Source organism: Molothrus ater, chromosome W, assembly GCF_012460135.2.
Source record: "Molothrus ater isolate BHLD 08-10-18 breed brown headed cowbird chromosome W, BPBGC_Mater_1.1, whole genome shotgun sequence".
Lineage (NCBI taxonomy): Eukaryota > Metazoa > Chordata > Aves > Passeriformes > Icteridae > Molothrus > Molothrus ater.
Window position 1 is genome coordinate 8,584,911 of NC_050510.2, and position 25,576 is coordinate 8,610,486.

The following is a 25,576-nucleotide window of genomic DNA, read 5'->3' on the forward strand; positions in this document are numbered from 1 at the left end:
AAAGATTTAGAAAGCATGTAGCTGTGACACTTGGAGACATGGCTTAGGGGTAGACTTGGCAGTGCTGAGTTAACAATTGGACTCTGATTTTAAAGTTCTTTTCCAACCTATGTGACTATATGGTCCATATTTCTTTTCCCCCTTGACTTATGGACAGAGAATGGTTTAGATTGGAAAAGACCTTTAAGACCATTGAGTCAAACCATTGACCCAGCCATGCCAAGTCCACCACTACACAATGTCACACCCTGGGGCAGGTACCTGCCAGCCTCAATATTTTAGATTTCCTACAGTTCCTGGTGCAGCTCATTTGCCCAAAACCCATTTGTTTTCTTAGCAACAATCAGCACCCTCCCCTCAGCTACTTCAGCTCATTTTGCATGGATTTATTTTAAACTTTAACCCAGCAGCTCCTGGAAACTCTTCCATGCAACTTTGGGAAAAATTGGGCCAAGGGTATTTTGGGAGAAAAAACCCACCAAAAAAAAACCCCACAAAACCCCTCAATTTTTGTTTATACCAGTTCAACTTCTTTCAGGAGCGGAGCTCTGCAGCACTGGAATGGGATCCCACCAGCCTGAGCCCTGCACATGAAATACTAAGCACCAGGAATGCCCCTGCTTGCGTGGGGGACATCAGCCAGCCCCAGCCTGCCTAAGCTGCTCTAAGTAACAACTATGAAGAGAGCAAAACATTCAAGTTAATGGAAATAAATCTTTATTAAGTAACTTTTAATATCAGAAAAATAAAACTCTTATAATTCTCTTTACAACAAATATATAATATCAGTGCTTCGGCCATCATAATTTAAAGGCCCTTTATCATAAAATATATAGTTTTTAAACTTTACCAAAATTTAATTTATAATCCCTATGACCTCCCTACATATACATAACAAAGAGTGTAGTAAAATTAGCAAATACTAAGCTAGATCAATAGTTTATCAGTTTATTCTTAGTTTGTTGTTTATAGAAGTGGTACACGTACCTTATGTCTATTGATTCCTTGGCTTATTAGTTGCAGTGTACAATGCAATAAAACAAAATACACGCTCAGTGAACATTTGTTTGCATCTACAAGACTGTAGCTAGAGATCAGATTTTAATACTGACATATAACTATCCTACAAGCAATTATAGCATTAAAGTTATGCAGTACGTAATATGCCTTCAAGGCAACTCCTAGTTGTAAACTTTTATACGAAATGTAACTCTTCAAGTGGAAATAAAAATAAAATTTTCTGCATATTTACTAGTTTAATACATAATTTCTTTTTTGTTGTTACACTGAGAAAAAGATTGTCTTGGGAAAATAATGCTTTAAAAAAGAGGAAAAAATACATCAGAACTCTACTTTTGTGTCTTTTTTTTGTTTTTGCTGTTTTAATATATCTCAGCACAGATTTGGTAATGTACTGAGGATGAAAAAGCTAGAAACATCCACAGGTTGAAATGTAAGAAGCTCATTCAAGAGACTTTTTTTTTTTGGAAAGACAGTTTTGAAATGAAGTAAACTGATTACAGGGCCACTGTCACAGCTGCTGTCATGAATAATACAAGGACATTACACAACTCCCCCTTTTTCCTTTTTCTTACTAAATATATATATTTATGTGTAAGACATGAATTTAACATAAAAATGCTTCACATTTTGAACTATATACTCTCTAAAAAAGGTCAAGAACAGCTTGATCAGACTAATGAACAGAATGTCAGCATCATCACTCTTAGTCAAAGTATGTGCATCCCAAAGCCCTTACTGTAACTAGATGAAGCCAGACAGACTTTTTCCACATTACACTAACAAAAGCAGTGGGTAGGAATTCACAAATTGAGACATTCCTGATCCTCTGGACATACTGTCCTTATCAAGGACAAAATGAAGGTGCATCTGGCAGTTTCTCTCTTCCCACCTGTCATTTATTATCTGAACCTGCCAAATAACACAATCCGTTTCAATAAATCAAACTATACTTTAAAAGATATTTGCAATGCTGAAGAATTAGGCATAAGTTGTCGCATAAAAAAAATATTTCCTCAAAGCTGGTAGAAGATAGCATTGGAAGTGTTGTTTGATATATAGATAAGACTACACATCCTCCATAGCAGACAAGTACTTTTGCATTTAGGCAACAAGGTTCATTGCTGCCAACTCACAGAAGCCAAACAATTAACAGAGATCCTTTAGAAAAGCCTGGAAAATTTTAGGGTTTTTTTCAGTTGTGTAATTTATGAAAACTTGCCCTCACTGTGCCATAACATTATACCAGATGTATCTCTGCTAAACATGCCATCTGCTTACACTGTACCAGACAGAGACCCCTTAAGTTTAGTGTTACCATAGCAGCCTTTTGAGAAAGTAAAAATTTATTAATAACTTCAGTCTAATCCCAAGGAAGTCAAACAGTCAGAATTCATTAGAAAGTTTACTAGAGGGTACCATTACATCTATGCCTTCAAGTCTTTAAAAGTCCACATATAATAATATCCCTATAATATCTCTATTTAAGAGTGAATTTGAATTGCCTGAGTAACAGCTATCTGGCAAACAGGACACAATGGGACTTCCTTTTCACAGATTTTGTTGGCACACTCCAGGCAGAAGAGATTGTGACCACAGGGGACCAGAGCCGCAACAACTTGGTTCTCGAAGCACATCACGCAGTCGAGCTTGTGTCTTGACTCAGGGGGTGAGCTGGACGTGGAGCCACCATTGGAAGATGAATAGCTGTTGGTGCCATTGGAGAATGCAGGGATGTAGATAGGAAGGCCTACTTGGTGGCCAGTGCTAGGTGGGTCATTATTCGCTCTCCCAGCCAGCGGGTGATCCAGGCTTTCTGGAAATGTGGGTGACAGGCAAGGAGTAGATGGCTGTCTCACTCGGTATTGAGGCTTAGTATTAATAGCAGGGTCACTACCAAAGCCAGGGAGAGGGTTTACAGGTTCAAAAAGAGTCCAAATGGTTTGGGAAGGCATTGATAAGGAGTCATACACAGGAGAGTCAACCGCGAGGTCTTCCATGCCCACTGAAGGCAATGTTTCTCCAAACCAAAAGTTGCTTTTGCTGAATGGACTTGTTGGGCTGAAATCAGCCAATCTATTGCTTCCAAAACAGGAATCTGTGGAACTACTTCCCAAGGAGCTGGAGCTGTCATTCCTATAATTAGAAATCATTCTGGTGCAACTAAGAGGGACAGGATTAGAAGCAAGCCATGCAGACCTGAGAGTGCCTCCTTCAAAACTCACATCTGTACCATTGTAGTGGAAATCATTCTCTTTATTCAGCTTGATGTGGTTCCCAGTACGCATGGCTATATGCATCTCTATCTCCTCACGTGCACAGTTGACATTTTCAGGCATTCCTGTGACTTCAAAGACTGGCTCCTTGTCCCTGCTGGGGGTGACTATGTAGGTATGGGTCTGCTGCTGAATTCTTTTGATTGTAGCTCCTTTTGGTCCAACCACCAGCCCAACTACACGGTAAGGCACCCTGACTTGGACTGTCATCTGACCTGGCAGATTAGGGGTACATGGCAGGCCTCCCAGAGCAGGACCACTCTTGTTGCGTGATGCTCTGATCATGGAGAAGTGTTCAGCAGCTGAGAGAATTTCCATTTTAGCCATGGCTACGTCCTCCTTTCGCCCAGTGACAACAAAGACTGGTTCTTCTCCCCGAACAGGGGTCTTAATGTAAGTATTTGTCTTGGCCCTTAGTGCTTTTATTTTGCAACCTGTTTAAAGGAAACATATACAAGTTTGGCAAGACATCCAAGTTTAGAAAGCCACAAGAAAGCCATCTAAGCTCTTTGAGTTTCAAGAAACCATAGGGTGAAACCAGAAGCAGCTGTTTGCATCTCTGCAAGCCACATCAGCAAAATCAGTATCAACTTATACCTATTATTTCCAAACAGCCCTCTGATACTTATAGCCACAAACTATTTTAGCAATGTTTCTTGGGCTGGTTTAGCCCAGCAACTCCTCAATTGCTATTAGATGGTGAATAAACATGAATGGCTTTTTCCTCCATCAGCCACCTTTGTGATTATCCCATACATACTAGTAGGTTTAAATTTTTTCCATTGATTGGGTACACTTCAGTTATTTCTAAGATCCTGCAAAAGGAGTAAAGGTTCACACACAAATTTGCTGATATATTAGTCTTCCACCAACAAGCATGACCTAAAAGCAAATTAAGCATTTACAAGTGAGAGAAGTGTCTGTATTGCAACCTGTATAGGGTATAGATAAAATCAATTAACTGAGAACTCTTCATTTGCTTCCTTTTATCAGTAAGTGTTATTTAAAACTTTATTCTTCCCTGGGAGATGAAGGAGCCACTGCTTGAACTGTCAAGTAGGAGTTCAAGCAGTTTGTTGCATGCAAATAAGGCTTACTCTGTTAATAGTATATGCCTACATGGAATTTCTCTCATTCATTAACTGAGTAAATACAGTCTGAAATAAAAGCAGAAAGTTAATGAAATATTTGTCTTTGATTTTTGGGGACTGAATTATAAAGTTTGCCATGACACAGTGACAACAGGCTCTTTCCTGAGATACTCAAGGCATTTTGAAATACATACAGAAGCCCCTTTTACCCATGACAGGACCAGAAAAGCAGGCATTGCACAATAAAGAGACACAAGCAGGTCCATGACATGCAAGACAGTCTACTGGATTCAGTCTTAATTGAATTTATCCTATTGTAAACAAATTCAAAAGCATGTAACAGTAAATGTTATTTTATAGTGAACCTCATCTTGAAAAAACTATAACTAACATTTTCAGATCAAGTGTTTTAAGCATCATTCCACTTGCAGCAATTTATTCACCTTTTCCTTATTTACTTTAAGCATCTCATAACCATTTGGATACTCAAAATAGTGTAAATAGTGTTTTGTTAGTCCTTTGCACCCAAGGTATCACAAGCAATAAATTGTACAGTTAGAAAACCACACAAAGGTGCACTTTATTCAGTACTATCTACTAATAAAAAGAAAGCAGCAAACATGCAGATGCTGGTTGGAATAGAGGGGAGGAAGAGCTGCTTCTTGAAGGGCCCCTGCACGTAGCAAGGACAAAGGCTGAACACAACAGTCCTTTGTTTTCGTGACACAGCTGGAAAGAAAGTTCATTAATCTTCAATAGCTAGTGAGGGCTCTGAGAGGCCCTACCTCCCCCAGAAAGCACATGGAGGAGCACAGGAGGGCTCCCAGAAGAGAGGGTGTGAGGCACAGACATACCTGTGCAAAGGAGGGGATACAGACCAGAGAGCCAAACATGTTGATCAGCAAGTGTCAGCAGGAGAGAGCAAACCCATAAGCCTCAACCTCCCACTACAGCCCACTGAGAAGGCATTAGTGCTCTACTAGATAAAAAAAAAGGGAAAATGGATATGAGATGCCTTACAGAGGTGGCAAAGCACACATCCTTTGAAGCCATGCCATTTCCCTACATGTACTAGAGAGCAGCACCTCACTGGCAACTTACCTTTACTCCTTCCATCTCTTTGTTTGCATTTTTCCCTGTAGTAAATCTGCTTGCTCACTCCATTCCCATTCTGAGAAACAACTGCTCACTTTAAAAATTGCAAATGTTTATTCAACATTAACAATAATACAACAAAAGGACTAAATAAGGAAGAACAGGCCTGGGAACCTCCCTCATGGCTGCCTACCACATGGCTGGCTCATCTTAAAGATGGATGCTTTGCCTTTTTACATCTCTAGCGCCTCCTAGAGCCTTTGTCAGTCAACTCCTTCCTTGCTGTCCAGTGGTAGAAGTCACTTTCTTACATTCTGATTGGAGGTCAGGTGCTGCCATAGTAACAAGCCAACCTTCCCAAATGCCCAGATTACCAAGACCATCCCATTATAACACATACTGGGGGGAGCACATTGCAGTAACATAACTATACATTTATAAAACTTCTTTTAACATACATATAATGTTTACCCCTTAATTATGAGAGCCAACCATTTACTCATCTATAACGATTCCTTCCCAGTTACTCAGAAAATATAGTGGGCTCAAACATTAAACCCTAAGGATCTGTAAAATGGTGTCACTGACGTTTTCACACTCTTTTTACTGAAACACCTAAACACAAAGTCAGTCTCCTGCTGTGTATCAATTATTCTCCAATATATACAGATTACTTTCATTTACTCCATTCCACCCAAGTATATATCCTTATTTCCCGAAAAATTACAGAGGCAACATTTAAAGAATACTAGAGGCATTTAGACATAGACATCTATATAGCAATATAATTCTATATTATATATCACAGTTCAGAGCCCACTTAATTCCAGATTCCAAACAGCCTTACCAAGTCTTACAGCTTACATTTTAAACAAGATTTTCCTGATATTTTAGAAATTCAAATTAAGTTAGAATTATGCACCTTCAACTCCATTCCCTGCAAATTCCCAGAGATGGCTTTGCCAGTGTCACATTTCCAAACCACTCTAGTATAAAGAAAAGCCTTCTTGCCTTTCTTCCTCAGGCTGCAGAACACAGACCAAGATGGGTATAGCTTTGCTTTTAAGGTATGAGTCACATACCTAGAAAGCAGAGGCCAAACACTGCCTCAAAACTTTGTAGCAACAGAATAAGACTTTTAAACATCAGAAAGTTTGCTTCAGTGGAAAGCTGACTCCCCAGACCATCAAGACCAACTCTCAATCTGTATCTGAAAAGTTAGGAAGAACTGAAGAAAGTCACCACATACAAAACCCAATATTTCTGAATGAGTCAGTCAATACTCACCGGATTTTGCCTACAAGGAGTGCTGGAAATCCCCACAAAAGACACTCATGTCAAAATACAAGGTCAGTAGCCCATAATACCACTCTAGCCAAATGACCTTTCTATTTGCTTTTACTCAGCTGCTCTGGTTTCCCACTCTCTTCCATTAGTCACTACTGAGGCAATGCTGCAAAGCACAGTTGATCCCATCCCCTCTACAACAATTCTGCAGCCACAATGACAAGTTCTGCCAGCTATGAAATCACAGGGCCAAAGGATAAATCAAGAAGTTTCTGTATCTAAGCTCAGGAGACTGGGAAAGACAAAGGGGAAGAAAAAATATGTCACCCACACTTTTGCAATAAGATTTTTGTATCCAAGATTTTGAAGTACATAGAAAAAAAAGCCTGAAAAGGGGACTTCTAGACCAGAAATTTCATCTAATCAAACCTTTCCAAGTGATTTTAGTTTGGTGTGATAACAAAAGTCTATTCAATACCAGTTACCATCCTTGGTTCAACAGCATAAGCATTCCTAAGCAGCACATTCAGCCATAAGTACATACAGACACAGTTAAAACAAGAATCTTTTAGTTTGTTTTTATTTAGGCAAAAATTTAGTGCTTGCATGCCCAGGCACCTGACGAGGAGCCAAGCCTGAGCCAAGTTCTGTAGGCAGTGTTCACCCTGTGCTGGCTGATTTGTATCATTCTTCTCAAGCCTTCTCCCCATTTTTTTTCCCCTTAAGAGGATTATTTGACTGTACATTTTAACCACACAATGAACATTATACTCCTAAAGAAACTTAAGGGTAGTTCTAAAGGAATAGTTTACCTCATACACTGCCAATTTGAAATGATCAAATACTTCCTAATTAAAAAGAGATTATAAGAAGACAGAATAATTTTTTTCCCTTGAAATGAGTTAAGTTTAGCAGCCATAGCACCTGCAGTCCTCATCCATCACACAGCAACAACCAGCTCAGCCCTCACTCCCCTTTTCACCTTTCATCATCACTAACAGGATGAGAGACATCAAACCCAATCTCAGGCCATTCAATCCATGAAGGAAACTCCCCAATGAAGCCAGCAGAGCCAAGTAACCACAGTGGGAAGCCTGTGCACACCTGCTTCACATCACACCAGCTGAGCTGCTGCCATGAGCCAAGAACCACCCCAAAAAAGCATTCCAGACTCCTGTTCTGCACAGCCATGGAGACATGTAACCTTTCCCCAGTTTCTTTCTTCTGCTGAATTCACCTCCATGTCACACAGTGGGAATGGGACAAGGATCAATTTATAGATGAGGTTCCCTTTGTTGTGTGGTATCCCCTCTCTCACCACAGGACAGAAGTCCTTAATCCTTCCAATTATCAACAGTAGCAAAATGCAACCTGTCACAGCAGGGACACACACCTTATACCACATTCCTCTTGCCAAGTGCTGCAAAACTGGGGTTCAGGAACACACAGGAACTTAAACCTTCTTACCATCATGTCTATTTAATTTTGCCTCCCCAATTACAGAGGGATCTAGGAAAAAAAAGCTGAAAGAAATTTATCCAAATAGAAGCCTGGAAGTCATGGTGGGTAAAAAATCAGTGAGCAGCCCCTGTGAACCACAATCAAATGAAATCAGTTTGTTTTCCTTCCCTGCTCCTGACAAGTAACTAGCTAAGGGGATCAAAACTGAGAACTTCCTGCAGCTCTTCAAACACAATTAGTGTGTGAAGCTACCAGTACAGCCTAGGCTGGAAAAGCAGCAAGCAGGGTGAAGCTGTATTAGCATCAACTCATCTCTTAAACAGGAGGGAGGGCTGATGAGAAGCCCTGACCAAGTCTGGCATCCTTCAACTTGTCCCCAGAGCAACCACAGATCTCACAGCCCATCAGCACTAAAGAGAAAGCCATAGTTTGCAGGAATATATTTTTCAGTAGCTTTGCAGTTATCTGATAAAAGACAATATTGTATTACAGCCTCTATTCTGAATACAGTCTTTAGTGCTCTGACCACCATAATAAGCTGACACCCAGTAAAAAAGCAGCAACAAAATAATTACTGACATCAACCCCAAACCATGAGCTGCTAGCAGAGCCATAGCTAATTTCTTGCCTAGAAAGCAAGGCCAAGGTCTGGGAAGTCCCTCCAGACCAGCAGGGGATGGCATAGCATTGCCAAGTGTGTTGACAGGAACATGCAGGGATTTGTTTTCTATGAGCCTGTGTCGTGGTTTGAGAAGAAGTGAGTTTTTTTGGGATGCTGTGGTCAAACCAATAGGTGCTCAGATTTGAATATTGGCACCTGGTGTGGCCACTGGGGACATGGATACGCCTCTGAGAAGACGGGAGGTTAAAAGCAGAGCACTCCCAGGAAAATTTCCTCTTGGGTTCCGGCACAGGTCAGACCTCTCCCCTGCCCAGCTGCTGTGGCTGGGCGGGAGAGGGGAAGCCATGCAGCCGGCTTGGACAGAGAGGGGAGGTGAAGAGGCCCTTGCAGGATGGAAGGGTGGAGGAACATTGGAGAGTCATCGGGCAGCCCCCCGCCCCCCCCCCCCCCCCCCCCCCCCCGCCCAGGAGAGAGAGGGAGAGCTGGTGTCTGTGCCTGTGCCACCTTGAAATTTGATAGCAGGCCGGCTGAGAAGGAGAAGGGGGGGGGAGGGTGCGGCGAGAAGGTGCTCGGCAAGGCAGCTGTGGGAGTTCTGGACAGGCAGAGCCTGAGATTTTTAACCCTTTTCTTGCATGATGGAAACCTTACAAATGCTGATCCTTCTCCTGAATGAGAAGAGAGATAGGGATGAATAGCAGGAAATGAGCAAGTATGATGCAGGATTGTGCAAGTGAAAGATGTCCGAGAGAAGTTGAGAAGAATCCTAGGTGGCAGGAGATGATGGAGTGGCCTTTGGCTGGACTTTTCTTGTATAGCCATGGACAGAACCATTTTTTTCCTGTGACACAGAGACTGCATCTAGGGGGAGGCAATGGCTTGGAGCCAAGAGAGCGCAGTGATGTTATGGGAGTGCATGAACAGAGACAACGGATGAGGAGGGTGGTGGTTGGTGCTCTCGATCTTCAGTGGAGGAGAGGATCTCTGTTCCTGAGACCCCTCGGCCCCAGGGGGTGAAATCTGGGGGGGACTGGTGTCCTGAAAGTGAGAGACTGTGCTCTTTTTGGAACTGGACAAAGCACCCTTAAAAGGAAAACCCTAGAAGCAGCTCTGGTCCATGCGCAGTGGTGAGAGCACTGGGCATGGAAGGAAGATGTCACGATGGCAAATGATCTCCAGGCGGTGCCACGTGTGACATGGAAACACAAGAGGTTTCAACTGTGTTTCCAGGGGAAGCCTATGGCACAAGAGGGACTCCTCTCTACTTGATAAACTGAGAATTGATTATCTAAAGGGTGGTGATGGACCAAGAGTTGGTGATCTGAGGGATGGATGTATTGGAAATTTGGTGGGGGGAGGAGGAAATGTTTTTGGAAGGTTTTCATTCTTTCTGTGTGTTTCTTTTTACATATAGCTGTAGGTTAATAAAGTTTTCTCTTCTTTATTTCTAAGTGGGAGCCTACTTTGCTTATTCCTGGTCACATCTCACAGCAGACACCAGGGAGAATGTATTTTCATGGGGGCACTGGCATTGTGCCAGCGTCAAACCATGACAGCCTGCAACAGCTGTATATGGACACAGCTTTAAAGGGAGAGTCTGTTAAGCTGGCACAGCCCTTATTTCATTGCTAGGTTGCCACAAATTTTTAATCAGAAAGCAAGAACCCCTGTGACTATGTGCAAATCCTTTGTTACCTGACTGAAACATTGGATGGTAGTACCACAAGGCCAACAGCTGCTAGTCTGCAAAGCATAACACTGCACACCTGATTAACAAAGAAGGAAAAAATAATCTACTTCATTAAAAATGACTGCTTGACATATTTCAGAAGAGCTGTTCATTCCCAAGCTGCATTCTTTTGTTTAAACAGAACTCTTCCTCTCAGTTGTGAAATAACTAAAAGTATTTCTACAGTTTGTGATTATACAGAACAAAAAAGATAAATGCCCCATTTATTAAGCAGAGATGAAGCTGCATTGGGAGAAAAAATGAAAACCTATTCTAAATTGTTTAATGGCTAAACTTCCTTAAGCAGGCTGGCTACACAAGAAAATTAAAACCAGAACATTTGTGGCATTTTGCTGGGTTATTAAAGCCATTTTAAATACTACCTGTTGTCTAGTCAGTTGATAGACTGACTAGTTACTATCACCTTTCAACTAAGATCAAATAATTTCATCTCACACCTTGTTTTAATTAATGGAGTAGAAAATTTTAACTCTTGACAATTTAATTTTTTTTAACTGGCTGTTGAATATAATTAGTTGATTTAAGGAAGATGGTCATTTCTCTATACTTGCAAAAGATGCTGATCTACATTATACTGAGTTTGTGTGGCCAGGTTTTGGTAGCCAGGGGGCTGCAGGGGTGGCTTCTGTAAAAAGTTGCCAGAAACTTCCCCTCTGCCAGACAGAACCAATGCCAGCCAGCTCCAAGATGGACCCACATGGGAGCAGGTAGATGCTCAAAAAAAGGCTGTGACCCTGTAGGAAGCCTGCACTAGAACAGGATTCTGGCAGGGACCTGTGGAGAGAGGAGCCCACACTAGAGCAGGTTTCCTGGTAGGACTTGTGACCCTGTAGGGGACCAACATTGGAGTAGGTTGTGCCTGAAGGACTGCACCCCATGAAAAGGGGGCCACATTGGAACAGTTCATTGAGAATTGTTGCTTGTGGGATGGACTTACATTATGAAGCCCATCATCATTGTTATAAATGATCAACAAGAAAGCCAAATTAATAAATGTGAAAGATTTTATTTTCACGACCAAAATACAATCCTCAAAAACCACAGTCAAAGAGACAGCGTTGAGCCCGGGATTGGCACTGGGTGAACCTAGATCCGACCTCTATAGCACCAGATCTCCCTCTGTTCATGAATGCCAAATGCCGTCTCCAGCAGGGCTGTTTTATACAGTTTTTTATGCCTGAGGCAGAGGTGCCCTGATTTCTTTTGTAACCCCGCATATATATGAAGTTTCTTTCACTGTGCAGGGTTGGACAATTGCTGTTTCCTGAGTAGTGGCAGGCGCTGATCATGTCAGGGGAGGTCATGTATTCAGATGTATGTTTCTAGACGACTTCTGTTATCTTGATTGATGATATCTATCAAGTGCTGATCTCCTTCGGTGTTTCCTGATGCTTCCAGAGGAAGCCCATCTCCGTGCCAGCCATGTTCTTTTATTAGTTAATGAGGCATTCTTCTCCTGCTGCCACCAGGAGTTTCATAATTCCAATGTGGTAATCTGTCTCCAGGTTGTTCGTGGTCAGAGGCTCGTTAGATGTTAAATTCATTTTACAATTTTTATTTTATGCATTTCCCCTTAAGCATGAATTATTTTACATTATATATTACAAGCATGAAGGACTGTTTCCCATGGAAAGGATCCCATGCTGGAATAGGGGAAGGACTCTTCTCCCTGAGCAGCAGCAGGAACAACATGTGATTGTTGGAAATTATATAACTTTCCTAATGATTTTTTTCTAATTAATGGCTTTAATTAACTTTTAAACTGTTTTAATTAATCATAAGAAGTTAAGCAGTGTAGTTTTCCACTCTGGCCAGCATATAGCTAACTTTCTTTTATTGTTAGAGTGTGATTATTAGATTACTGAAACTTATAAGTTTTGCTAAACTAACCCTGATAAGCTTCAGGGGCATTTTCTGTGCAGGGCTGCAGGGCCACCTCTGTTCTCAGCCGCATGATTTTCTGCGGTACCAGCAGGATGGCTCGGCAGCTCACAGCCAAAGCGGGGCCCAGCTCAGCTCCACCCGAAGCCGAGCAGAGGCGGCCTGGCCTACCGGCTGTGGTTGGAACTCAGCGGCGGCAGAATCTTAGCCGCACTGCGGGCTGAGCTGGCCACGCAGAAAGCAGCCCCGCGGCTGGAATTAAATGTGACAGGGGTTGGAAAACAGCCAGGAAACAAGAGCAGCCGCCACCCGCAGAGATCACATGACCATTCGCAGGCCTGAGCGAGATATTAACTCTTAGTGCACAGATGAAATTTGCAGACATCAATCCTCTCACGAGTGAGAGAAAAAGGAAAGGATGAAGACACACAAAGAAAACAACATGGGGTCAGCGAAGGAGTCAAATACCAGATGGGAGGAGAATGAGGAGATGCCTTAGTTTTGGGCTGAAATTCTCTTGTAAGGCTATGGTGACAATATAATTGATACATCAGACTCTTTTTTTTCCCCTCCTAATTCATGGAATACATTGAGGGGATGTAGCGTTCTAGCCATAGTCGTGAGCAGAAGCACCAGTGTTGAAGCAAGCAGATGTTGATGTAGCTGTGATCTAATGAGAAGCTTGAACAGAGAGAGATGAGAAACCTGGCCCCAGGGATGGGAGAAGAAAATCTCTGTTCCCAGAGATAAAACAAAAAAACTTTTGTTTCTATACTAGAACAGCTCATCCTTAAAATTGCACCCCAATAAGCTGAGATGACCCATGGTGGTAGTTGTGGGAAGACTACCAAACCATGGGAGGGACTTCACAATTGCAGATTTCTGGGCGGCTGCTATTCATGACAATTAAAACCATGAGAGAACTGTTTCTTGTGGAAAAGTCTCCATGGCATGGCAGGAGATGCCGTTCCCTAAGTGAACTGAAGAAAGATTATTTTAAAAGTGGTAAACTGACTGAAAAAACCAAATTTGTCTCTTTATACAGTGTCAGTAGGAAAAGAAAGAGCTGGGGGGAGGAGAAGTGACCTGAAGGTATATTCTGATTTCTTACTATTTATTTTTAGTTCTGTTAATAAAGTTTTCTTTATACCCTTTAAAGTTTTGAGCCTGCTTTGCTCTCCTAATCCTTATCTCGCAGCAGAAAATGATAAAATAATTCTAGTGGGTGCACTGGCATTTGGCCTGCACTAGACCCGGTACATTAATTGGTGCATTGGCCGGGAAACTCGGATTGGCTAACCAAAACCACTACACTTAATTGGTGTTTCTGCCTGGTTCAACCAAAACCACCACACCTGACATTTTTGGTGACATGATGAACTGACCATAACCCCCATTCCATGTCTCCCTGAAATGGTGGGGGAGGAGGTAGGAACCCAGGAAGGAGGGAGGGGTGGGGGGAAGGTGTTTTTAAGGTCTTATTTTACTTCTCATTATCCTGCTCTGATATTGTTAGCAATAAATTCAATTAATATCCACAAGTTGAGTCTGTTTTGCCAGTGATAGCTATCTGTGAGTGATCTTTCCTGGTCCTTAACTCTTGAACCTTTCACTACATAATAAAAAAAATCAGAGCATTTTATACTAAAGATATTTTTCCTTGCCTCCTGACCCATCAACAACTCACCCCTGCAATCACAAGCTTTTAGATACACTGCAATGTCCTAGGGTGACTTTATGATGCTTGTATCCCCAATCATCTGTTTTGTTTATGCTGGATATTGAGTTCTGCGCCTTTAAAACTAGATCCGAGAGCGAAGGGGGGAGAAGAAGTGCGCGCAGTTTGTCTGCAGAAACTGCACTTGCTCCCCCGCATTCTCTCACTGACTGTTGCCTGCAGCATGGACAGCAGAAGAGAGCTCTCCTTTGCTGTTAGTTTTTTAGCTAGCTAAGGCAGAGAAGTTCCCCAGACTGTGGCTTTTCTTTTTCTTGGAACCGATCAGCCCTGCTCTGGACCAAAAACCCAGAAAAGCACCGTGAGCTCACACCTATGGCTCACTGGGGCCCAGGATGCGGCATTTTCCAGTGCAGGAGGGACTGATAAGAGACTGAGCGAGCTGAGCTACACCCCACGAGAAGGACTCTCTCCGAATTTGCCATCTCGTCAGAACAACGAGAGGTTCCATTGTTTAATATTATTCATTTTTTCATGTTTGTGAGTACTTAGCTTGTTAAATAAACAGTTTTTTCCACTTTTCTTGAAGGAGGCTTACCTCCCAAACTGGTTGAGGGAGGGGCTGCTTGAATTTGCTTTCTAGAGGAGACCTCTTCAGGAAGTTCCCTCCCAAATCTGTCCCAAATCAGGACTTGCAGTTACCAAACCTCTGTGCCTGCCTGTGGAACATATCAACATGGCTCTGTATTTGGTCTGGCTGAGCCAGAGTTCATTTCCCCAAAGCAGTCCTCACAGTGCTATGCTTTGCATTGGAAGCTAGAAATGTGTTGATAACACACCAGTGTTTTGGCTACTGCTGAGCAGCTCTGGCACAGCATCAGTGCTGTCTCTCAAAATTCCCCCCATTAGGGGCTGGGAGTGGGCAAGATCCTGGGAGGGGACACAACTAGGCCAGCTGACCCAAATTAACCAAAGGGATATTCCATAAGGGATATACAAGCTAAGAAAAGAAGGAGGAAGAGGGGTATTCCTTACTTATGATGTTTGCCTTCTGGAGCAACTGCTACACATGCTGAAGCCCCGCTAGACATCACTTGCTGATGGGAAGTAGAAAATAAAAAATTTTTCTTCCTCTTTGCTTGTGCACACACAAGCTTTCACTTTTGCCTTGGTAAATTGCCTTATCTCAGCCAACAAGTTGTTTTCCATCTTATTTTCTCTCCCCTGTCCAGCTGGGAAGCAGAAGTAATAGAGTGGCTTGATGGGCACCTCGTGTCCAGCCAAGGTCAACCCACCACAGACTCACCTCAAGTTTTGTGCACAGTTTTGGACACCTCAATATAAGAAAGCTATAAAGCTATTGGAGAGTATCCAAAGGAGGGCAACAAAGATGGTGAAGAATCTGGAGGGGAAGCTATACAAGGAGCAGTTGAGGTCACTTGACTTGTTCAGCCTAGAAGATACTAAGGGGAGACCTCATCACAGTCTACAACTTCCAGGGAAGTGGAGGGGCAGGCACAAATCTCCACTCTGGTGACCAGTGGCAGGACCCAAGGGAATGGCCTGAAGTTCTGTTAGAGGAGGTTTAGGTTGGACATTAAGATAAGGTTCTTCACCCAGGGTAGCTGGGCACTGGAACAGGCTTCCCAGGGAAGTGGTCACAGCACCAAGCCTGACAATTCATGAAGTGTTTTGACAATACTCTCAGGCGCATGGTGCAATTTTTCCGGTTGTCCCATGCAGGGCCAGGAGTTGGACTTTGATGACCCTTGTGGGTCACTTTCAACTCAGGATATTCTATGTTTCTATGCTATACATAGGGATCAAGACTGCTCCCATTATAATTCCATCACACCCATTTCTGAGGAGCAACCAACCACTTACTTAGCATTAGCACATGTAAAAAAATACAAAGCAAAGATGATACATGACTTATCTACTTGTCATTATCCAGCTGGAGCTGTAGAAGTGTTTTTATATGAGATACTTTCCAGACCAGCACTTCAAGTTCAAGTGCACCAGAGGTGCTGCAGCCACACAGGCTTTGCCTAGGTACCAGGACAGAGGACTCAGGAGATCTCAAGTGCTTTAACCAAGAGCCAAGGAATTGAGGTCGACCACTTGGCTGTGCCAGATCAAAGGAAGCAGGACTTTGTTTGATCCTATTTGTGCCAAGCTAAGAGATGGGAAATGTGGGCAGCTTTAAGAGTCTCTGATGATGTTGAGAAAGCTTTCCAAGAGAAGGCTACTCAAAAGCTCTCATGAATATTTCCCTCTTCTAAAAAAAAAGCTGTGGTTCAAGAACCACATAGAAACTCTTTATTAAAGATTTCTTAGGCATCTATTAATTTATCAATTTATAAATATATATATATATATATATATATATATATGTATGTATGTATAAATCTAGTACAGAATGAAGTAGTCAGTCCAGGACACTATCAAATAAATCAGCAATCTCACAGGCAGAAGAATACTCCAATTCCCAAAACAGATGGCAACTTTGTAAGCAAGTTCCATGGAGCAAAAAAGCCAGAGGGCAGCAACTTGTATAATTAGTTACTTGCACTGCTGTAGCACCAGGACTAAGGTAGCAGCTGTTGAGCCAAATTAGGAAGGTACAATAGCAGAAAAGCAATAGTTATAAGAGAGGGAGTACATCCAACAAATAACTACAGGAAAAAAGTTGTTTTGATTAGGAACACTGATCTAGTGAATGAAACAGATTTGTGTGAGCAACAGCATTGGGAAAGCTGACCTGCATGACAATATTAAAAAGAAACACTATTCATGCCATGCAGTAAATGGTCAATGTAGGAAAGACATTCTGTGCTGTTCTTGTGAGGCAGCAAAGGCTTCCTGAAGATAAGGAAAGCCCCGTATCTCTCTTGAGGAAGACACCAAGGTTGTCACCATGGAGACATGATGAAGGAGAGAAAGTTAAAAGATATGGACTCTAGCTGGCTCATAGAATGACAGTGGCTCCTTGATCACCTACTGAGAATTTTGTTTCTTTCTTATAACCAATGGACAGTGAATGTGTATGTTAAGTAAATGTAAATATCTTGAAAAAGTATAAAAGCAACATGTTACTATAATAAAACTCTCTTGCACCCTTCTGATGGAGTTGTGGTACTTTGTGCTGTGTCGCGCTCTATAACGACATGTCAATAAAGGAAGGTTGCAAAAGACTATGCAAATCTTCACCTACACCAAAACCTTGATTCAAAAATGCTACTAGACCTGTGTTTTTATAGACGAAATCCCACAATATACTGTCAAAGGTTAAATGATCTAGAAGGTAAAAAGTATCAGATAACGTGTCTGTTCAAAAGAGAAACTGAGAACCTGATGCAGACTGAGAACTACTGACTCACACCAGTAAAGGAAACAGACACTGACAAAATCTCATGCTTTTAAAAGAATACATGAAAGATAAAATGAAAACATTAAGGAGTAACTGAAATTGGAAACAAATGCTTGATTTAGAGCTCTTTGACCTTTTCTTTTGATTAAATAAAAGTGTATTAGGACTCAGCAACATTTTTTGCTACAGGAAGTTTGCAACCTTATCCCTGCTAAATTTTTTGCCTGCAATGAGAAATTGGCTGTATGGGATGGAAGCATTGCATGAAAAAAAAATTTAAGATCTTTGAGATAGCCAACACCTTGTTTAGAACAAAGTTTCTTTTCCAGAAATTCAGACCACAGTGTACTAGAAGAGAGGGTAACAGGATGAGACAGGGAAACACACAACATCTACCGACTTTACAAACAGCTTAAAAGAATTCATCCATTTTCTCATGCCAGACAAGTTAATCCAGTGCAGTTCAGAAGCACATTAATCAGGATTTCTTTTTTATGTGTATGTTATAAATATAAAAAAGAAAACCATACTCTTTTATAACACAGCAATTTTCCAAGAAAATCAAAAGGACCAGACAATTAGAAATTGGTATTTTACCTTCCAAGATTTTTAATTTCAGCTTCATTAAAAAAATAATCTTATGATGCATTCACACATTAAAATCTACAGAATTTCTGGCAGACTACACAAAGTCTCCTGAGTGTGCACTGTGTTTGGTGTCCTTCCCATCCAAGAAGCCAGACAAGAACAGCATTTATGAGCAAGGATTTACAATCCCAGCTGGAAAACTTGCACCTTTCTAACACACTCCACAACTTGAGTTGGATCTTTGCATAGCAGAAATGACAAATAACAACTGAAATCACATTTGTTACATGGTATCAGAGCAATAGGCCACTGAAAATTCAGCAGTAATTTCAGATTATGCCAGGCCACAGTATGCTCACATGTTTCAGATCCTGAAGTTCCAGGCTCTAAAAATGACAAGACTTCAACTACCTCAAAAAATAGCTTTCCGACAAATACCTCAAGTTTTATTTCAGTCTTTAGAACAAGGCATTTAATATAATATTTAATAACTGGCTTCTTATAGAAGATGCAAAAAAATAATATGAAGTGTAATTGCCTTTTTCACTTAAATTAGTTGAACCTGTGGTCTGTTGTCTGTGGCAATCAGTTGGCACCGAGATACATGACAACTTCTGTCATACAAATTAAACTTATCCATGAAAGTAGAAATCTTAAGAATCCAGTTTAAAAAAACCCCCAAAAACAACAAACATGCAATTCAGGTTAGTTAGCTATGCTTATGCTGACTACTCTTTACAGGTAATTAATAACCAGTCAAGGCTATATAAGTACTGTCAATAATTCAGTAATACTATTATCACAACACATCGAGAGAAAACCAGATATTCAGTATTTTTGAAAGGACTATAATTACTCCCTCAATAGCTAAATACAGTACAGATATCCTAACATAAGGTCTAGGATTATATTACTATTATTATATTTTATTATAATATATCTAACTCTAGGGTTGCTTTAGCACTTTTCTACTACCTGAGTGATAGCTATTGCTTTTATTTGGCTGTTCAGCTATGTTAGATAGTTATCAACTGCCAACTTATCAGAATTATGGTTTTGTTTCAATTTCCAGGATTATTTTAAACAAAGTAATATTTTGCTCAAGAGCCCACACTGAAAAACAAAGAACAAAAAAGAGTCCCGGATCATTAAATCTGCATAGAAGCGTTGCTTTAGAGTTAAGCAGCTCCCAACTCTAGTGATGTTTTAGGGAGAAAATCCACTATTGTCAGTTTTATCGAGGATATAAACACTTGGAAAAACCACATTACTTGGATAGTCAAAACACCGGAATGTATTAAATATATTCCAGCAATCACTATCTGAAGACAGTCATTATACTCAGGGATGCAGCATGTCTACAGGACACTTTGTCCCTTCCAGCATCTTTCAGGTTTTCTGTTTGTCTTTAGACACTACCCCTCTTTTTGCATTATTCAAAAGAGATTTTAGTGTTTAAATGTGTCTTACTTCAAGTGCAAAGTGCAGGAGGCACTGAAGACTTAGCATCACCAACTATACATAAGGGAAACAGTTTTCAGGTGATCCACAGAAGACTTTCACAAGTCCTTCACATGATTTAGAGATTAAAACAAAACCTTCAAAATTAGACCTCCAAAAGCTTTTTAAGTCTGGATACCTGCTTATTTAATTCCAGCTTTTCTCATGCAAACAAGGTCACCTCCTCAGCAACACAGCTTTCTTGCTACCACTTCTCAAGAGCACTTTCTCTAACTTGATTTTAGTTTTTTAAACCAATGCAACTTTGTGCATGCAGGATTTTTAGCTGCTGACAGCAAAGGAAGTAGCTTTTCTGCTCAGCATGATGACTGGCCAAGTTAGCAAAGGGTAGATTCAACAGCTAGTTCAAATTCTCACGGGAAGCCTATACACTGCCAGGAATAGAATCTAGTTTTCTTGGCTCCCAGTCACATGCCTTTAAAAGAATAAAAGGATACAAAAATATTTTCCTTTGTTGTTCACTTTTGAGATTTTGCTACCTCAAAGACTACAAAGAAATATATTGCACTACCTCAAAAAGTGTCTGTCAACTTCATTTCTCGAGGGGCAAGGGGAATAAGAAAAGGCTGAGAACATTTAAGATTAATAAAAATAACATTAAAAAAAGAAAACAAAGGCACAAAAATCTGCCATGTTTTAGAAATAATACACAACTTTTAAGGAGCACTAAACTTATTCATTAAAGTCTTAATCCTTTTCCAGTGATGTAAATGCTTCCAGCAGCAACACATTGAACTACTGTCACAGTAACCCAGCAACCTCTAACATAGTTTCAACTATCAACCACAAAGTACATTTCAAGCACTCCACACCTTCTATAGCTGTGGCATCCCACATCTGTGCACAGCTGCCAGCAAAAATGCCCACACGAGACCCTGGGCTGCAGCAAAAGACATGCCCAGCATTCTCCCCCTCTACTCTGCCCTTCTGAGACCCCACCTGGAGTATCACATCCAGGGGTCTGAGGTCCTCAGCACAAGAAAGACATGGACCTGTTAGAGTGGGTCCAGAGGTGGCCACAAAGATGATCAGAGGATTGGTGCACCTCTCTCCTATGAAGAAAGGCATGGGATTGTCCAGCATGGAGAGGAGAAGGCTTTGGAGAGACCTCATTGCAGCCTTCCAGTATCCTAAGGGGCTTATTAAAAGGAGAGAGGGGCTCTTTATACAAGCAGATAGTGACAGGAAAAGGGGCAATGGTTTTAAACTGCAAGAGGGCAGGTTTAGAGGAGATGTTAGGAAGAAATTCTTTACTCAAACAGTGGTGAAGCACTGGAACAAATTGTCCAGAGAAGTTGTGGATGCCCCATCCCTGGAAATGTTCAGGGCCAGGTTGGATAGGACTCTGAGCAACCTGATCTAGTGAAAGGCACCCCCATCCATGGCAGGGGAGAGGGTTGGAACTAGATGATCTTGAAGGTCCCTTCCAACCAAACCATTCTATGATTCTAATCTGGAATCCAGAAACCTAGAGCAGGGCTGTGGGAACACCACTGCCTTAAGTGCTGTATTTATTTCTGAAACTCACACACAATGGAAAAAATGTTAAATGCGTGCACCATAAGGTCTTTGCTTGTTTACAGCTTGCTTAGGACTCAGAAGCTCCTTTGGTCTGATAAAGTGTCTAGAGAGTCTCTTCCACTGTGCAAAAAAATTAAATTTGGATAAAGAATACTGTGGAATTCTGGTTATCATTACTTTTTCAGTTAGGACTTACAAAAAACATGCTCTCAGACACAGCAATGAGGCCTCAAGCAAAGCCTAACTCAAACTCAGCATTCCTGGTATTTCAGAGCTGATGTTTTTAGACTACAGACTTTCAAGTTCTTTTTATACCTCAGACAGAAACAGAAAGAATATAAACCTAATCTTTGTAGAAATCTATCAGAAGTAGCATTTCAATCTCATCACCCCTACATAATTAAAGTACTGCAGTACAGAGGAGTCTGGCATAAAACTTACCTGAATTCATTCAAGATAATCCTGGGAAGATCATGGAAGAGATCCTCCTAGAAGCTATGCTAAGGCACATGGAAGACAAGGAGGTGATTCAGGACAGCCAGCATGGCTTTACCAAGGGCAAGTCCTGCCTGACCAACTTAGTGGCCTTCTATGATGGAGTGACTACATCAGTGCACAAGGGAAGGGCTACAGGTGTCATCTATCTGGACTTCTGTAAGGCCTCTGACAGAGTCCCACACAATATCCTTCTCTCTAAATTGGAAAGAGATTGATTCAATGAGTGGACTGTTAAATGGATAAGAAATTGGTTGGACAGTTGCATCCAGAAGGTAGCAGTCAACAGCTCAGAGTCCTGATGGACATCAGTGAAAAGTGGTATCCCTCAGGGGTCTGTACAGGGACCAGTGTTATTTAATATCTTCATTAATGACATAGACAAAGGGATTGAGCGCACCCTCAGCAAATTTGCAAATGACACCAAGCTGAGTGGTGCTGTTAACACACCTGAGGGATGGGATGCCATCCAGAGGGACCCAGACAAGCTTGAGAAGTGAGCCCATGAGAATCTCGTGAGGTTCAACAGGACTGAGTGCAAGGTTCTGCACCTGAGTCAGGGCAATCCAGGCTGGGAGATGAAGAGATCAAGAGCAGCCCTGCCAAGAAGGACTTGGCGGTGCTGGAGGATGAGAGGCTGGACATGAGCCAGCAATGTGCACTTACAGCCCAGAAATCTAATTGTATCCTGGTCTGCATCAAAAGCAGCCGGGGCAGCAAGGCAAGAGAGGTGATTCTGTCCCTCTGCTCTCATGAAACCCCACCTGCAGTGCTACATACAGCTCTGGGGTCCCCAGCACAGGAAGGACATTGACCTGTTGGAGTCCAGAGTAGGCCACCAAGATTACAGGGATTAAGCACCTCTCCTATGAGGAAAGGCTAAGAGAATTGGGATTGTTGAGCCAGGAAAAGAGAAGGCTTCAGGGTGACCTAATTGTGGCCTTCCAGTACCTGAAGGGAACCTACAAGAAAGATGGAAAGAGACTATTTACAAGAGCATGTAGTGACAGAACAAGGGGGAATGGATCCAAACTGAGAGTAGGTTTAGATTAGATATTTGGAAGAAATTCTTTCCTGTGAGGGTGGTGAGGTACTGGAACAGGTTGCCCAGAGCAGCTGTGGATGCCCCATCCCTGTAAGTGTTCAAGGCCAGGTTGGATGGGGCTTTGCACAACCTGGTCTAGTGGAAAGTATGATAATGTAACCAGCTGGTTAGGATGTCTGCTAGGAAGAGAATATGCATCTTCATTTTTACAGAGAGCAGAATGATCTGTGAAGGATGCAGCTCTGACCAGCTTTGCTCAAGGCAGATCAAGCTGCACTACAACTGACAACACTTTGTGGGCTAGGGCACAGACACATGCAAAGCAAGTGGATGAAAAAGCAAGAGCCTCGAACCCATGCAATGAGCCAGCAGAGTTCTGTACCATAAAAGGGGATGCAAGGACTAGTATGTCTTAAGACATTTGACAAATATTTAGTGGAACTAATACAACTTACATGAGGCAGTCTTTAAGCATAAGTCTCCCATTAATGAGAATTTTGAAGGGCCTCCTTGCACAAAGTTTTCATGCAAGTATATTTGGTAACAATTTTTTAGTGCTCCCTCTACTCCTGCTCCTTCCTCTTTTGTAGCCGTAATTCTTGGTATTATAAAATCCCTCCCCATCAAGGCTAAATATTTTATCACAAGCCAAACAGCATGACACCAGATAAAAAATAAAAGCAGAAGCAGCAAATGAACCCTCAGGAACAATGATCCTATTTTTATGCAAACCCCATTATCTTGTCATTAAGTGACTCAAAGTATGGAAAAATATACTACAGAGAACAACCCTGATCTGGTGGAGAATAAACACGGCAGCCTAACCAGTCCTTGAAGCCCAGTAGTTTTTATTTCTTTAGAGAACTGTAGCAATCGCAGTTTTCATTTCTGTTTTCCACCCACCCCCCTCTCCTCTGCCTACCATCCCCAGTAACACATGAATAGTCTTAAGACATTGAAACACCATTTCTTGGAAAACAAATTTTCTGCTTGAACAGAACAGACCTGTCTGCATCAGAGGAAGCTACCTGAAAATTTCTGCTGCACAGCCTTCTATTCTCCTTTGACACATACAGCAAAAACCCCACCCTTAACTGCTAAAAACCTAAAATAAATGTAGAAAGAGAAAACAAGTTCGCCTAAGCATTGGTGCTCAGTGGGCCTTTCTTTAGTACCACATTGGTTTAGACCAATCTTACTATTTCTTCCATACTCAAGGGAAAAAAACATTCCACACTGGTGTAGAGAGACTAGGCAGCATAACTGCTCATTAGCAAAGGAGACACACCACCCCCAAAACAATAAAAATAACACAGAAAGGGAAGAGAGAGTGGCAACTTCATTGTCCGAGTTTCCACACCTACACTTGACACTGCTCAGTGCTTCTTCCAATATATAAAAAGGGCTTTTAAAATTAAGTTCACCACTAGAAAGATGATGCAAAACATCTAACTCCTCCAAGCACCACTCCTACAAGACCATATAAAAGGCACAGAATGATGGTGACATCACTGATGACCTCATCCTAATGACATAATAGAGACCCACCGAGTGTAGCAACAGCAATCAACAGGAAGCCATAACCCAAACAGAAAGACAAGGGCTTTCACACAGAGGAGGGCTAAACATGGCTCCTTTCTCCATCTCGTTGACTCTTCAGGTCTTTGCAATCGGTGAGCACCATGAAAAGCTGTAGGAACAGTGTCAGCCCATACCTTGCTCTCCAAGGCAAATTAAAGCCCTTCACTCAAAAATCTTTGTAAAACATAATACTAAGTTCCTACAGTGAAAGTCAGCTTCTCACTAAAGACCACGAGCCAAGTGTCACTGAAAAGCAAAGCCTATGCCAACACTTACCTGTACGTTGCCAGGCTATCTACTGCATTTTACAGCTCAGATGAACAAAAATGGAAGGTTTGAGCTAATCCAGTCCTTGCTCTCGCCTTCTCAAGCTGGGCTGGCCTGGTGCCAGCATCCTATACCCCATGGGGAAGCTAGAGGCTGGGAGGGAGAGGTCGTCCCCAGGGGGCATAATGCTACTACCGAGGCAAGGGGCTCCTGCAGCTAGCCTCGAAGGAGCATGCCCCAGGGGCGTGCGGGGATAGGCCTGCCACGAACCCCGGGGAAGGGCAGCAGGCCCAGGCCGCCCCACAACCCATCCAGTCCTCCACTCACCCTGGCGGCCCACGATCTCAGCCACATGGTCAGAGCTGGGCACGGGCACGCACTCGGTGGTGTTGACGCTCTTTCCGCAGAGCAACGCCGTCTGCTCGCCGCTGAGGCCCACCGAACCGCCGCCACTCAGGCCACCGCCGTAAGCGTGGGACAGCATTGCCGCCATCATGCCCTCAGGATCGTGCGCCCCGGCCGCTACCTCCTGCTCATCGAGAGCGGGCGAGAGCAGGACGGATCCCAACGCCGGCAGAAGCGGGAGCGGCTGGGAGGGCGAGGAAGACGTGGAGAGCAGCAGCAGCGCGGCCAAGTGGTCCTCTTCGTCCTCTTCCTCCAGCTCCAGATCTCCCTCGCCCCTCGCCGCCGCCTCCCCCGCTCCGCCAAGCCTCGGCTTCCCGAGGGAGTCCGGCGGCGGCGCCAAGCCCGCCCGCTGCCGAGCCACCCCCATCACTCCGCTGCCTCCGGCGGGCAGGCCGTGGTCGCGGAAGCCGAGGCCGGAGATGTGCTGCTGGAGCAGAGGCAGCGGGGGGGGGGAGAGGCGCGGCAGCTCGGCGGCACAGGAAGCCGCGGCGGCGCTGCTGCTCGGCATGGCGGGGGAGGCACGGCAGGCCGGGCAAGGTCTAGCGGCGCGGAGCCGCCATGCCGTGAGGAGCACGACCCGGACCCCAGGGGCCGCGCTCTCAGCACGCCTTCTGCCCCATAACCCGCC

General features: G+C 42.8%; 1 protein-coding gene across 1 annotated transcript; it reads right to left on the reverse strand.

Annotated features, from left to right (window-relative positions):
• Nucleotides 1-700: 700 nt before the first annotated feature.
• LOC118701551 (RNA-binding E3 ubiquitin-protein ligase MEX3C-like) lies at nucleotides 701-25,576 on the reverse strand. The gene is made up of 2 exons (XM_036406224.2): nucleotides 24,871-25,576; nucleotides 701-3,730 (listed from the first exon to the last, which is right to left on the reverse strand). The coding sequence occupies exons 1-2, from the start codon at nucleotides 25,454-25,456 to the stop codon at nucleotides 2,505-2,507; spliced, it is 1,812 nt and encodes a 603-aa protein (XP_036262117.1). The 5' UTR covers nucleotides 25,457-25,576; the 3' UTR covers nucleotides 701-2,504.

Excerpts from the sequence above, each read along its gene's own strand:
- LOC118701551 (XM_036406224.2), bottom strand. The coding sequence starts at position 25,456 with ATGCCGAGCAGCAGCGCCGCCGCGGCTTCCTGTGCCGCCGAGCTGCCG. Across the intron at positions 3,731-24,870 it reads TGAGATCGTGGGCCGCCAGG|GTTGCAAAATAAAAGCACTA; the intron begins GTGAGTGGAGGA and ends TCCTTTAAACAG.